The sequence below is a fragment of the Suricata suricatta genome, chromosome 5 (assembly GCF_006229205.1).
Source record: "Suricata suricatta isolate VVHF042 chromosome 5, meerkat_22Aug2017_6uvM2_HiC, whole genome shotgun sequence".
NCBI classification, from domain to species: Eukaryota; Metazoa; Chordata; class Mammalia; order Carnivora; family Herpestidae; genus Suricata; species Suricata suricatta.
In genome coordinates, this window is record NC_043704.1 from 44,925,690 (window position 1) to 44,942,306 (window position 16,617).

The following is a 16,617-nucleotide window of genomic DNA, read 5'->3' on the forward strand; positions in this document are numbered from 1 at the left end:
CACCTCCTAAAGAGGCAGTCTTTTTTCCATCGGATACTCTTTTCTGCTTTGTCAAAAAGTAATTGGCCATACATTTGTGGGCCCAGTTCTGGGTTCTCTATTCTATTCCACTGGCCTATGTGTCTGTTTTTGTGCCAATACCATACGGTCTTGATGATGACAGTTTTGTAGTAGAGGCTAAAATCTGGGATTGTGATGCCTCCCATTTTTGTTTTCTTCTTCAATATTACTTTGGCAATTTGGGGTCTTTTGTGGTTGCATACGAATTTGAGGATAGCTTGTTTTAGCTTTGAGAAGAACACTGGTGCAATTTTGATGGGGATTGCATTGAATGTGTAGATTGCTTTGGGTAGTAATGACATTTTCACAATGTTTATTCTTCTGAGCCATGAGCAGGGAATGTTTTTCCATTTCTTGGTGTCTTCAGTCTCTTTCATAAGTTTTCTATAGTTTTCATCATATAGTTCTTTTACATCCTTGGTTAGGTTTACTCCTAGGTATTTTATGGTTTTTTGTGCAATTGTAAATGGGATCATTTTCTTGATTTCTCTTTCTTCATTATTGGTGTATAGGAATGCAACTGATTTCTGTACATTGATTTTGTAACCTTCAACTTTACTGAATTCATTGATGAGTGTTAGAAGACTTTTGTTGGAGTCTGCCAGGTTTTCCATGTAGAGTATCATGTCATCTGCGAAAATTGAAAGTTTGACTTGATCTTTGCCAATCCTGATGCCTTTTATTTCCTTTTGTTGTCTGATTGCTGATGCTAGGACTTCCAGCACTGTGTTAAACAACAGTGGTGAGAGTGGACACCCCTGTCGTGTTCCTGATCTCAGGGGGAAAGCTCTAGTTTTTCCCCATTGAGGATAATATTGGCTGTGGGCTTTTCATAAACTGCTTTTAGAATGTTTAGGTAAGTTCCTTCTATTCCGACTTTCTCAAGGGTTTTTATTAAGAAACTGTGCTGTATTTTGTCAAATGCTTTTTCTGCATCGATTGACAGGATCTTATAGCTTTAATCCCTTCTTTTGTTAACGTGATGTATAACATTGATGGATTTGTGAATATTGAACCAGCCCTGTAACCCAGGAATGAATCCCACTTGATCATGATGGATAATTTTTTTAATATGCTGTTGAAATCGATTTGCCAGTATCTTGTTGAGTATTTTTGCATCTGTATTCACTAAGGATATTTGTTTGTAGTTCTCTTTTTTTGCTGGGTCCCTGTCTGGTTTGGGTATCAAAGTGATGCTGGCTTCATAGAATGAGTTTGGATGTTTTCATTCTATTTCTATTTTTTTGAATAGTTTGAGAAGGATGGGTATTAGCTCTGCTTTAAATGTCTGGTAGAATTGCCCTGGGAAGCACTCTGGCCCTGTGCCCTTATTCATTGGGAGATTTTTGATAATGGATTCTATTTCTTCACTGGTTAGTGGTCTATTCATGCTTTCTATCTCTTCCCATTTGAATTTTGGCAGTGCTTGTGCATTTAGGAATTTGTATATTTCTTCTAGGTTGTCCAGTTTGTTGGCATATAATTTTTCATAGTAATCTCTGATGATTACTTGTATTTCTAAGGGATTGGTTGTAATAGATCCATTTTCATTCATGATTTTGTCTATTTGGGAGCTCTCTGTGTTTTTTCTATGGGGCCTGACTAGAGGTTTATCAATTTTATTTATTGTTTCAAAGAACCAACTCTTGGTTTCATTGATTTGCTTGACTGTTTTTTTTGGAATCTATATTGTTTATTTTGCCTTGATCTTTATTATTTCTTTTCTTCTGTTGGGTTTGGGGTGCTCTTGCTGCTTCCCTTCTAGTTCCAGTAGGTGCTCTGTTAGATTTTGAATTTGCATTTTTTTTCTAGTTTGTTGAAATAGACCTGGATTGCAGTATACTTTCCTCTTAGGACTGCCTTTGCCGCATCCCAGAGATTTTGGATTGTTGTATTTTCGTTTTCATTTGTTTCCATATATTTTTTAATTTCTTCTCTAATTGCCTGAGTAGCCCAATCATTCTTTAGTAGGTTGGTTTTTAACTTCCACATTTTTGGAGGTTTTCTAGACTTTTTCTTGTGGTTAATTTCAAGTTTCATAGCATTGTGATCTGAAAGTATTCATGGTATGATCTCTATTCGTTTATACTTATGGAGGGCTGCTTTATGCCTTAGTATGTGATCTATCTTGGAGAATGTGCCATGTGTACTTGAAATGAAGGTGAATTTCCTAAATTCAGGATGTAGAGTTCTAAATATATCTATCAATTCCATATGTTCCAAAGTGTCGTTCAGGTCCATTGTCTCTTTAGTGATTTTCTCTCTCATTGATCTATCGATTGCTCTCCGTGGAGTATTAAAGTCCCCTGCAATTAGCACATTCTTATCAATAATAAGATTGTTTCTGTCTGTGATTAATCATTTTCTGTATTTGGGTGCTCCCGAATTTGGTGCATAGATGTTTATAATTGTTAGCGTATCCTGATGGAGAGACTCTATAATTATTATATAGTGTCCTTCGTCATCTCTTGTTATTGTCTTTACTTTAAAGTCCAGTTTGTCTAATATAAGTATGGCTACTCTGGCTTTCTTTTGGCTTCCAGTTGCAGGATAGATATTTCTCCATCCCTTTACTTTCAACCTGAATGTATCTTCAGGTCTACAATGAGTCTCTTGTAGACAGCAAATAGATGAAGTTTGTTTTTTTAAATCCATTCTGCTACCCTGTATCGTTTGGTTGGAGCAGTCAATCCATTGACATTCAGTGTTATTATTGAAAAATGTGGGTTTAGAGTCATTGTGTTCTCTGTAGAATTTATGTGTATAGTGGTGTCTCTGGCACCTTGTAATCTTTGCAACATTTCCCTCATAGAGTCTCTCTTAGGATTTCTTGTAAGGCTGGCTTGGTGGTCATGAATTCTTTCAATTTTTGTTTATTTGGGAACACCTTTATCTCTCCTCTTATTTTGAATGACAGGCTTGCTGTATAAAGGATTCTTGGCTGGATGTTTTTTCTGTACATCACATTGAAGATTTCCTGCTATTCCTTCCTGGCCTGCCAAGTTTCATTAGATAGGGCTGTAACAACTCTGATAGGTTTCCCTTTGTACATGAGGGCCCTTTTATCCCTGCCTGCTTCCAGAATTCTCTCTTTATCTTTATATTTTGCCAGTTTCACTATGATATGTTGTGCCGAAGGTCTATTCAAATTATGTCTTAAGGGGGTTCTTTGTGCCTCTTGAATTTGAATCCCTATTTCTTTCCCCAGATTTGGGAAGTTCTCAGTTATAGTTTGATCTAGTATCCTTCAGGACCTTTCTCTTTGACTTCCTTTTCAGGAATTCGTATGATACTGATGTTGTTCCATTTGATTGTAACACTCAGGTCTCGAATTCTCCTTTCCTGCTCCTGGATCAATTTCTTTTTTTTTTTTTTAGCTTCCTTTTTTGCTATAACTGTATCTTCTAATTCACCTATTCTTCTCTCTGCCTCTTCAGTCCTTGAGGTGGCTGCCTCCATTTTATTATTCACCTCATTTATAGCCTTTTTTAACTCGTCACACCTATTTTCAAAGTTCCTAGTCATTGTCTCACTTGGTTCTTTGATGCTTTTTTCAACACCAGCAATTAATTTTATGAGAAGTTTTTAAAATTCTTGTTCAGTGATGTTGTTTAGGTCTGTGTTGAGCAGCTCTGTGGCTGTGAATTCTTCCTGGAGGTTCTTCCGGGGAGAGTTCCTTCGTTTTGTCATTTTGGCTGGTTTTCTGTCTCTTGTCAGTTTTACAAAACTCATTGTGCACTGTGCACCTGTTAATATTGCTCTATATATGGAGTGAGAGTTTTTCCCTCCTTGCGGGGTTAAACGTTCTTTATCTCTTCTCTAGAGACAGTACTATGAGGGTGTACAGTTTCTCTTTGTCTTCTCTTTTTCTCTCAGGGGCTCCCAGTGCTTTCCCTGTGTTGGGCTGGGGCTCTCACCTCCCCTGCCCTTCTCAGGCTGGCCTGTTTTCCTGTCTCCCCAGTTCGCACTCACTCACTAAGGCATCTTTGAGGTTGTCTTCTTTCTGGAATCAGTATTTTCTCCTTCCACTCTTGCAGATGAGAATAATGTCCTTCTCGTTTTGATATATGGGGCAGATGAAGTTTACAGAGCTCCCTTCCTCTCTGCCATCTTGGTTTCTCCCATCTATGAGATTTTTTAAATCACTGCTATGTTTATCAGGGATGTTTTGAAAAATTATAATCACAGTTCCAAAGGAACTTGTTCTTTCTTCTGGACTATGTTCTCTCAATTTCAAGCTTGCAACTTGTAAAGGAAATTTTAAATACAGATTTTTTACGTGTGCTTGATAATATAAATTCTTTTTCATGGAAGTATACAGAAGATATTGAAGGCATTTAAGTGTCATAACTGTTCTGTAGACTGAAGAAAGTAGTCATTCTGTTAGAAACTACTAATTGAAATTCAACCAATCTTGATTAAGTGACTCTCTATAGCCAATTAAAGTAAGAAACTGCAAACAGAATGTGTTAAATTATCTTATTATAAATCACTGAAGTATGGTATTAAGAAATGAAATACTTATTCATATAGAAAATAGTTTATTATTTCCAGTGTAGGTTAATATAAATGAGAAATTATGATGACTAGCTTTTTTTCCCAAAAAGGCTTTAAAATTACCAGAATGGTTTATTTAATCTATTGAAAATTATCACTGTTACTATACAAATAAAATATAATTACAATTTAAATTTATAATGTGGAGTTATCAATATTAGATGTGTAAATACAGACATTGGCAATTTATTTCAAGATACTTAAGGATTTTTATTAATTTTTTAAAAAAGGATAAAGGTTTTCTATGCAAATAAATGGCAGAATGTTCAATGTAGAAGTGAAAGTAATCTAGTGATCTAGCTCAGAGTAAAAGCTGAAGTGCTTAAAAGTCTTATAAAGGCTTTATTTTTGCCCTTTCTTTTTCTGTCCTGTTACCTAATATACTTCCAGTGCCCATTCATTCTATTCCTAAAATATACCTGTATACTCCTGACTTAAGGTAATTTGTACTTACTGTTTCCTCTTGGCAAGGTTCACTCTCTCACCTCCATCATATTGCTTAAATGTTACCACTTCTGCCCATCCCCTGCTAAGTCTCTCTCTCTCTCTCTCTCTCTCTCTCTCCCCCCCCCCCAAAATAAATAAATAAACATTACAAAAAGCTGTTACCATTTCAGTAAGGCTTTCTCTGGCCACCCTATGTATAACTGCAACCCTCTTCTTTCTCTTCTTGCTTCTTCCCATTGTACATTCTACCATATTTTTCAGTTTACTCATTTGTGATTTTTATTATCCCTACTCACTCTAAGTAAGCTTCATAAAAGCAAGGTTCAGCTCGTTCACTGTTATATTCCCAGTGTCCCGAATAGTGCCTCATAAATATTCTTTAAATAAATCTATGGCCTTATATATGTCTGTTTTCTATCAAGTAGTACATATTTAACTGAATACTGCTGAATATATTTTAATTTGTGGCAAATTGGATGTGAAGGTAGTTGGGTAATCAGAGGGTGTCATCAGTCTAGTTATTTTGATCAGATAATGGGTGCTATTTTATATTCTTATAGAGTACTAGGAACTATTTAAATTGCTTTACATATATTAAATAACTTATGCCTTACAACAACTCTATGAACCATGTACTATTATGGAGAATCACTTACAGTTAAGGAAGCCAGAGTTTAAATTAAATAGCCCTTGGTCATATAACTAGTATGTGGGAAAGTAAGGTTCATGCCAGGACAGTTAGTATGTCCAGAGCCTACTTTCTTTTTTTTTTAATGTTTATTTATTTTATTTATACTTAGAGTACGAGCAGCATAGGGGCAGAGGGAGAGGGAGAAAGAGAATCTTAAGCAAGCTCCGTGCTCAGCATGGATCCTGATGTAGCCTTCAGTCTCCTGATCATGAGATCATGACCTGAGCTGAAGTCAAGATTTAGTCCCTTAACTGACTGAGCCACATAGCACCTCAGAACCTACATTCGTTAAAAACTTTTAAATTTTTAGAGAGAGAGAGAAAGAGCACGTGCATGCAAGTGAAGAGGGGAGGAATAGAGAGCAAGGGAGACACAGAATTTGAAGTAGTCTCCATGCTCTGAGCTGCAGCATGCAAGCCTGATGTGGGGCCTGAACTCACAAGCCATGAGATCATGACCTTAGCTGAAGTCGGACACTTAACCGACTAAGCCATCTAGGTACCACTTACATTTTTAATGTTTATTTATTTTTGAGACAGAGACAGAGCATGAGCAGGGGAGAGGCAGAGAGAGTGAGACACAGAATCCTCTGCAGGCTCCAGGCTCTGAGCTGTCAGCATAGAGTTCACCATGGGGCTCTGGCCCATGAACTGTGAGATCATGACCTGAGCTGAAGTTGGACACTCAGCTGACGGAGCTACCAAAGGGCACCCTTCAGAACCTACATTCTTAACCAGAGGTGCATAGTAAAAATTCTGCTGCTTTGTTGGTTTGAATAGTTTAATTTTATAATTTTTATTCATATTTCTTTGCTAAAACAGAAAATTTCAAAAGTAGTCATATCTGTTTAACCACTGTTGTTTTATAATCACTTATTTTTTTTCCTTCTTGCAGTGGGATGCCATCACTGAAATGGATGAACACAATAGGCCCATTCACACGTACCAGGTATGCAATGTAATGGAACCAAACCAAAACAACTGGCTTCGCACAAACTGGATCTCCCGAGATGCAGCTCAGAAAATTTACGTGGAAATGAAGTTTACCTTAAGGGATTGTAACAGCATCCCATGGGTTTTGGGGACTTGCAAAGAAACATTTAATCTCTATTATGTGGAATCAGACGAGTCCCATGGAATTAAATTCAAACCAAGCCAGTATACAAAGATTGACACAATTGCTGCTGATGAAAGTTTCACTCAGATGGATTTGGGTGATCGTATCCTGAAGCTAAACACGGAAATTCGTGAGGTGGGTCCTATAGAACGGAAAGGATTTTATCTGGCTTTTCAAGACATTGGGGCATGCATTGCCTTAGTCTCTGTCCGTGTTTTCTACAAAAAGTGCCCCTTCACTGTTCGTAACTTGGCTATGTTTCCTGACACCATCCCAAGGGTTGATTCATCTTCTTTGGTTGAAGTAAGGGGCTCTTGTGTGAAGAGTGCTGAAGAGCGTGACACTCCTAAACTATATTGTGGAGCTGATGGAGACTGGTTAGTTCCTCTTGGAAGGTGTATCTGCAGTACAGGATATGAAGAAATTGAAGGTTCTTGTCACGGTAAGAAAGAAGTATTCAAATAATTTATCATACATTTAAATGATGTTTTCAAAAGGTAAATTTGCTATACATTTATTTTCAAATAATACATTTTCAAATGCTATTACAGTTAGAATTAATTGTGGAAGAAATTATTAACTATAGGATAGTTTGTTATTATTTTTCTTCCAGAAAGGGTATATGAAAATGTAAAATAAATTTTATATTATGACAATATTCCTCTGTACTGAATTCAGTAAACTAGTTAAACTATATGAATGGCTGTAGTCACCTAATTTTTATAAAGGAAAGCAATATTAATAGCAGCAACAAAAAACAAAAGGGATTCAAAATGAACATTTGCTCAACTTTCATGTTTTGATACCTTTAGAGAATGTGGCATTTAAAGATAGTTTGAAAATAACTCTCTCATGTTTACTTGTGGTAATTGTATAGTACATAGAGAAGATGAAATTACACTTAAATAAGTGATAAATTCACATATATGTTACAAAAACATATAGGATAGTTTTATTCAAGTGTTGTGTTGGGTGATTGAGTAGTGACTATATCAGGGCTTAATTTCTGTTTTGCTACTATTAAATATAATTTCCCACCATATAACAAATTACCTTTTAGTTTTAATAGTAATAGTTCTATAAAATCTGTCAGGAAATATTAATATAACACAGGGTAATTAAGTTAGAACCATACCTTTCAAATTATAATCATAAAATACCTACAATTTTCAAGGTAGGACATTTTTTTATATGTGAATCATTCTGTAAGGTTTTATTAATCTAATGAATTTATACACAAAAATTTTTTACATGAAGATTGTGTTTGGATTAAGGTCTTAAAATCAAAATACAAATATAGAAATAAAATTATGGTAGATAAGTGTTAATTTAGTGCATATACTTTCTTAATGGTAGATGATTTTTAAGTTTCTTTTTGTAACACCATATTAAATTTATTGATTTCTTTGCTGGTACCATATTCATGTTCTTTAAAAAGGATGAGAATAAATATGAAAAACATACTTGTATGCATATAAGGGTCATGGGAAATATATGTGAATTTTTAAAGGTTTTATCTATTTATAAAACATTTGGGTTCTTGAATGTTGAAAACTTCACTAATTCTAGTCAGTTCTAATGATTATATTAGGTTGTTTAAAATATTAATATTTATATATAATCTATGGTATATTTTTTATAAAGCATGAAGCAGGTTTCCTCCACTATTATTAAAAGCTGTTTCATTGAAGTTTATCAGTATAGATTTAATTCAAAATTTTTATTCACCCATAACAAAGATTTAGAATGGGATGTCAGAAATGATTCTTTGAAGGAACTTTATAAAATGTTTCTATATGTTTGAAAATAAACTGAAGAAAGATTAATATACATAAATAATCAGTGGGATTAAGAGGATAATAAGTGAAGTGGGGGGGAGGGGCAGGGAGGTGATGGTAATGGAGGAGGGCACTTGTGGGGAAGAGCACTGAGTGTTATATGGAAACCAATTTAATAATAAACTATTAAAAAAATTAAAAAAATAAACACAAGATCTTGCAGTTTGCGCAGATGCAGGTCTATAAAGATAAGATTTCAATGCAGGGTGATGCAGGCATCAACAGCAGAGGTGGCTCAGAGTTCAGAGAAAACAGCTTACTTATGGCAGAGAGGAGGGTAGAGAGGGGCTTATGAGGAGACCAGAAAAGACTCCTTAGAGCAATAACGATGGATTTGGACTGAAGGAGGATTCTCATTGCCAATATCTGCTGAGTTCCTACTATGCATCAGGTACTACTCTAAGAACCTTACATATGTTAACTCATTCATAAGAAGCCTACCACTATTATTCCTATTCTACAGATGAAGAAAAACAAGCATAGTAAGCCAAGTTCAAGTAACTCCCCAAATTACATGAAGATTATGCAGCTGAGCTCAGATTTGATCCCCAGTGTCTGGCTTCAGAGTCCTTGACTTTTACCATTATGCTGTTATAGTCAAACAAGTGGTTTCCTGGTTAGGAGTTAGGCAGGTATCACAGCCAAGGACTAGAAAATGCACAGGAGCATGCATGATGAAGTGTGGGGAGAGAGATGGGGAGGAGGGACATGAACCTGGAAAGGTATGCTGTGCAAGACTTCCTCTGTTATTATGGCCATCAGATCTTACTATGAGCAATGCTGGAAGGGCTGGAAGCAATGGATCAAGGATCAGATTTATAGTTTAAAAAGGTAACTCTGAAATAGGGAGGACACAATGGATGAGAGTTTTGCTGGAGGTTGAGACATCAATTAGAAGATTCTTGCAGCGATCCAGCTCAGATAAGACATGTCTGTCTGTGAGGTGGTAGCTCATTGTACCTTTGATTTGTATTTCCTTGATGAGTGATGTTGATCACATGATCTTTTCATGTGTCTGTTAGCTATCTGATGTCTTCCTTGGAAAAATATTTGTGCATGTCTTCTGCCCATTGTTTAATTGGATTATTCATCCTGTGGGTGTTGAGTTTCATAAATTCTTTATATATTTTAGATACTAACTATCAGATCTATCATTTGCAAATATCTTCTTTCATTAAATAGGTTGCCTTAAAAAAATAGGATAATAAGTGATGATACTCATACTAACCATGCAGTTTTACTGCATTTTAAATTAAGTAGAAGCTGGGAATTCATTGGTAAAAATAGTAGATATTTTAAACTATGTAAAGGATAATTCTCAGGATTTATGTGATTAGCTTTGATTAAATATTTGTATTTTTATGGCATTAATCATAGACTAAATGGTAGTGTCAATTATTGATTTTTTTAGTTAATATGTTTACTCTGTGAATTTCATTCTTATTTATATACCTTAAGATTCTTTCAGTTGTTAGATAATGATAGTTGATAGATAAAAATGATTTTGGACAAATGATAATCATTATCAGCTTATGTAGAGCTACAGATCAACTCATTATTTTTATGGCTTTTTATCTTTATTTGATTGTAGAAACATGAGAGAGTGGTTATATCATCTTGTAGTGGAAAGCAGAAATTGGAAGAGTTAAGCTTGAATTCTAAATCCATGGCTTATTAACTTTAAATCATAGTTGCCTTATCCATAAACTCATGGCAAAGTATATGGAGAAATATTAAAAACACACACCTGTGCTTGTTTCCAATTAAATACAGTGAATTACTATTTAAAAGCACAGGGGAAGTCAGAGTGGATGTAAAGACCTCATTTTTAGATAGAGGAGTCTTATACTAACCACCAGTCTTCATTTTAGAGTGCTTATTTAAGTGTTTTGATGTATTTTATTGCCCTTTTATTTCCTTTGATAATAATTTTTATCAGATTCTATTGCTTTCTGTCAACAACTTATTTTACAACCAAATCTTTTAATTACATGTAAACTAAAGGTTAAATTAATTGGAACTTATATGAATAAAACCATAGCTCAAGTAAGTATATGGTCAGATATATAATGTATATGTGTATACATAGATACACACACAATTATATATATATGTCACACAATATATATATGTATGTATATATGTGTGTGTATACACACACACAATTAATTTGAGCTATTAACATTTTTTAGTACTTCTTTTTAATCACTTCTGGTAGGTTGGTAGAGATAAAACCAATAAGCCTTATGCCTTATGTTTTAGTTATCTATTGCTACTTAGATAAAACAACCCAAAATTAGCTCAAAACCACATTGATTTATGATTTCTCAGGACTCAACTGGATAATTCTTTTGCTGTAGGATAAGCAGAGGTCAGTAATGCAGCTAAATTCAGCTATTGAGGTTGACCAGAGCTAGAATGTCTAGGATGACCTCATATCTTCCAGAGTTCCTTTCTATATGGCATCCCATCATTTAAGAATCTAGTCTAAGAATTTTTTACAGTACAGTGGCTTATTTAAGAGGGAATTTTTCACATGGTCAGATAAAGAGTGGGCATATGAGGGGGTACTATACTAGGAGGTGAATACCTGGAAGCATATTTATAGGGAGCTGGCAATGTGACAGTATACCACAGTCCACTCTCTGGATTCTCAAGATTAGTGTCCCTCCTTCATGCTCACAACCCCACATTCTCCCAAACATTTATTCTCTTGTGGCATCATGTTGGAGTCCAGAAGAGTACTGTTAAAACCAGCTCCAGATGTAGCTTCATAGCTCAAGTTTCTCTTGATCTGGAGAAATAAGAACTAAAAAGATCAATCCTTGCTCCTCACTCAACACATGGGATAGGGACAGGATAATTGTAAAAGATTTTCCCATTCCTAAAGGATGGGAACACAGCAGTTACTGGTCCGTTGTGATTCTGAAATACAACTGGATGTTGTCAGGAGCTCTTATAATAAGGGGAGGGGGTGTTCCTTTGATTGGAGCCCGGTTCTGCTCCCTGGGATTGGTTCTCTGTGGTTCTTAGTTTCATTCTGTGATTCTTGGCTCTGCCCTGAATCATCCCCTTCCTCCTCTCCCTCCCTCCCTCCCTTCCTACCTTCCTTCCTTCCTTCCCCTATCTCTGTTTATTTTCATCTTCCTTATTTATAAGAATAATTTATTTGTCTGTTTCACCAGGGCTGTCAGATAAGAGTATTTTAAAAGCATGTATGTAATTAAGGGTAAGAAATTGATTGGTATGAATGACCATAAGGCACTGAGAACCAAACTTTGCTGATAGTTAAAGGTGGACACTATTGGTATACCTATGCAGTGCTCTGTTTCTTCTCATTTCTATGAAATAGGAAAGTTTTTTTTCAGGGAGGGTACAGTAGGTCTGGTTGCTTTAGATCTGGAAAGCCCAAAAATATCTTTATCCCTCATTTATAAATCAATATGCTAAATTACTGAGAACAGAGTTTTATTCCCCAGTGCTGCTCAGTAACTAATACCAGACTAAGAACTAAAGCCTAAATATATTTTAGTCTGGTCTTTGCATTCTTCCTCCCTTTTCCATCCCTTCTCCCATCCTCAGTTTTCTCTTTCTTTCTGTTTCTCTTTAATTTCTTTATTCCAGGCACCCAAACCCTTATCTTGATGATTTAACTCTTTCTGCCTGTCCACCAGTACAGGGGAGCCCTAAGTTACTGATCATTCATTAGGTCCTTTCTCCTGCATTTATATTTTGGAATCTGAGATGAGCACAGTTAGAACAGTATCTACATATCTATTCTGAAATTCATGCTACTGAGAATGATAGAAAAATGTATAGACGTACCTGGAACTTTGTTGTTAGATGTGATAAGTAGGAAAAATTATAATGAGGTTTTAGGGATTCTGATAATTTACTTCAATGAATTTGAGAACTCTTGGTCTGCTCTATAACAAAAACACAATAAGCTGGTTTAAAACATAATTAACCTATGTTTACTCACACTATCAATATCTTATGAATGATGTTTTTTATTTGCATTTAATAATTTATCATTTTATTTTATCCTGAAAGTTATACTACTGAATATTTGAACATGTGATTCATTTCTATGTAATATTTAGATCCAAATTCTAAAAGCTTAAAGGGGAGAGACTTTTATTCTTGCTATCAATCAGATTTAAATAGATGTAAATATTATATTAAGCAGATATGCTAAAATTTAAAACCGAACACAGTTGTTTAGGTTATTTTTTTAGTAAGCAGTATTTTATTCTCAGCTCAACTTACTTTTCATAACTATTTTAATTTTATCTCATAGGTTTGTAATTAGAACTATCATACTTAGGCATATTGATGTCACATATTTTATTTTTTTAATTGTCTTAATTTATTCCACAAAAGATTTGAATAAAAAATAATGTTGATTCATGAAGCATTAATTTACATCAAATAGTCATTCACAGCATATATCTAAGAATATTTTAACACTATGGAAGAAATAATTGGAAACAACATGAAAAATTGAATGCAGTTTTTGTTCAGTTGTGAGTTTGAAGTGACATGAATTTCTAATAAATTCCTTTTGGATATTAATTTAAAATAAATCTCATTAAGACAGTGACACTTGTACTGTAATAATACTGATGGAGTTTGGGCTTTTACACACACACATATATACATATACACATACTGCAAGGATATGTTCTTCCAACTTTTAAGTATCACATGATGTAATTTAACAAAATAACACTTGACTAGGGTTCTGAAACAGAATTTTTAAAAACTCTTCCTCTTTCTACATATATGCTTTTATTTATGTATTTTTCCCTAGCGCTGCTTTAAAATTCAGGAGGAAAGGATGCTGGCAGTTCACAGACCATTGCTTTATTGTTCACTGAATGAATGGGATATACAGGGCCTTTGGTGACATAGCTATTGATTTGATCTCCTGAAGAGTGTTGTTATTAAGGCTTCATGGCTCCCTCCTCTGCTGTAGTTCAGAAACATTTATGCTCTGTGTTTATGATCTTCTGTCTAATCATGTTATCAGAGATGGTTGTGGAAGCAGAGAGCATAAAAAAATTTTTGAGACACCAGGATTTTCTGACATTAAATATAAGGGGGTTTGAAGATATGATGGAAAGCTAAAAGGTGAGATTGGGATCAGAAAAAAAGGGCATACTTATTGGCTCAAATAGTATTTTCACTTTCTAAAGGTTCCCAAAACTAAATATAAACTCTGACAATATAACCTTCAATTCCAAATAAAGCTGCTTTTTCATGAAGCAGTTCCTGACTTTCATCCCAGCTTGAGAAGAATATGAAATCAAGAGGCTCCAAGGAGGCTAAAAATAGAAGGTATTCTCTCCAAGAAAGACAGAATAGAGTTAAATAATTATATTTTGTTCTTTGTCACAATTTTAAAAATAGGTTAAAACATAAGCTGTCTTGAAATGATCATATTTAGTATATGATTTTAACTAAATTTTAACTTCAAATTTAGTACCTATTTTACTCTCTGGTGATTCGAATGCTAAAACTCCTATTTCTATAGGGAATATCCTTAATTTAAAAAATCCTTTCTTAATGCATATATTTTTTTAAAAGATAAAATTATTTAGCATCTCTATTTGCTTTTCAAAAATAGTATACCATGCCAGCCATTGAAATTGCTACCAATCTTGTAATTTAGTTCTACCTTTTAAAGAAATAAAATTAATAGATTTCTAAGGCCAACATCTAGATACATCAAGATATATTAAGTTTTTATATTTGCTAATTTTTTCTATTATCTCCTGATATGTGGATTCATTGTTCTGTTTGCTGAAATGTATTTCTGATAGATCTTTTGGCAAGGTACTACAAGAATTTAAACTCTTCATTTAGTGGATATTTTAAAATATCTTTATTTTAACCTCCTTTTTCAAAGATTATTTACTTGGGTAACAGAATACTAGGTGACTATTATATTTCCTCAACATTTGAAAATATGATTTCCCTGTCCATGAGAATCTATTGAAACTGTAGTTGCTAATGTTCTTCTAATTCTCATTACTTGGGTGATTAGAGGTTCCATATATTTGGTTTTCAGTTACATTATGATGCACCTGGTGTGCATATATTTTTCCTGCTTTTCTTAAAAAATATTTTTAATGTTTATTTTTTAGAGAGAGAGACAGACAGACTAGGCATGAGTGGGGTAGGGGCAGAGAGAGAGGGAGACACAGAATCCAAAGCAGGCTCAAGGCTCTGAGCTATCAGCATAAAGCCAGATGTGGGGCTTGAACTCCTGGGCCATGAAATCATTACCTGAGCCGAAGTCAGATGCCCAACTGGCTGAGCCATGCAGGTGCCACATACTTTGCATTTTTTTAAATGAAGAAAGTGTGTGTATGCATTATAGTCTTCTGTTTGCTATTTCTAGAATATCTATTAAATATTTTTAGAGACTTTCAATAGTATCATCATTGTTATTTCTAAAATATTTAATATTTAGTATCAACTTTAGCACTGATTGCTAGATTATGAATTTTCACTCAGATTACACCTAGTTAAGTTGACCTCATCTATGAAATTATCTTCATCTTCACTAGTTTTTGCTATTCATTATTTAAATTTCTCACTTGTTATTTTTGTATTTCTGCCTACTCTGTTTCATATTTTTTCTCTTTTACAGATTTTTTGTGGATCTTATTCACATAAAATTAATTTTGAGAGAATTTGAGTGTAAATTAATCTGATCTTAGTATGTTGGTTATATAAGCATTAGTGTCTTTTCTTTTTTTTTTTTTTCTAGAATTGTAGGGCTGCTTTCTATTTGTCTTTTTTTTTCCCCCAATTTGGATGTTTTGTAGCTGGGCTAATTCTGCTCCCTGAGGCATTATATAAAGCAAACTTAAAAGCAGTAATAAATTTACAAAGGAATTCATGTTGGTATTCTTGGTTGGTAGGAGTTCCACTCAATGAAGTGATTGAGAAATCCAGCCTTCTTGTGTTTAGGAGACCAACCATCTCTTAAGAGTTTTGCAGTTGTCTGTGTCCAGAAATTGCAAAAGGAGATTGGAGAAGGAACATGTGCATTTTACCCAATTCAGACATGAAGAGATACATCATTTTACATACCAGCAGTGAGAACTGCTTATATAGTCACACCTAGCTGGAAATAGAGGTAAGATATTAAGTGATATCCTTGATTCAGTAGTTACTTTCCAACAATAATTCTCTATTGTAAAAAAGGGAGCCCCAATTTTTTTAGATACTTGGTCATCTGCAATAGCCTATTACTTTGTCTATAAAATGTGTATGCTCATCCTCATATATCTGGTAATGAAAAGTTTTCTCCACAGGTTCAAACCATGTCTTGTCAACTGTTGACCTACAGATTAAGTGAAAAGCTACCTATTTCCAACATAAAATATTCAATAGTTGAAATAAATATAAAACTCCCATTAAAAAGAATAAACATACCCATCGTCATGATGGATAGGCATTGTGAAGAACCTTGAAACAGATCTGGAAACATGAATTCACTGGGATGTTCTTGCCCATTGTTCTCTCAAAGACCATTGACTCCACTGTGAGCTTCTTTTATCATCCTGAAAATTTCTGAAGTAGTTATTGGTGGAGGCTTTCATACATGTTTTATGATAATGTTTTGAGAGCTTGAGGATCATTTCATAGCTACAGGGGACCAGACCACATTTGTTGGCAATAAAATTTCCTACAAATCGAAGCAGATTTTTGATCTATTTGTTAATCCATGTGCCAGAAACTACACAGAAGTCTATATTCAAAGTTCTTTCTTGAACATAGTTTTCAAGTGTGCCTTACTTATTAATGTATCTACTTGCCTCATTCATATGCTTTGTTAACCTAATGGCAACTAAATTGAGGTCATTATAAAGTAGGGTTGGGTAGATCTTAGAC

At 34.4% G+C, this 16,617-nt stretch overlaps 1 protein-coding gene across 2 annotated transcripts in view; it reads left to right on the top strand.

Annotated features, from left to right (window-relative positions):
* EPHA6 (EPH receptor A6) overlaps nucleotides 1-16,617 on the top strand; it is an 852,931-nt gene that overhangs the window by 183,998 nt on the left and 652,316 nt on the right. For both annotated transcript variants that reach the window (XM_029939169.1, XM_029939170.1), the window contains exon 3: nucleotides 6,650-7,313. In XM_029939169.1, coding sequence (XP_029795029.1) covers nucleotides 6,650-7,313 — 664 coding nt within the window. The remainder of the gene's footprint in view (nucleotides 1-6,649; nucleotides 7,314-16,617) is intronic.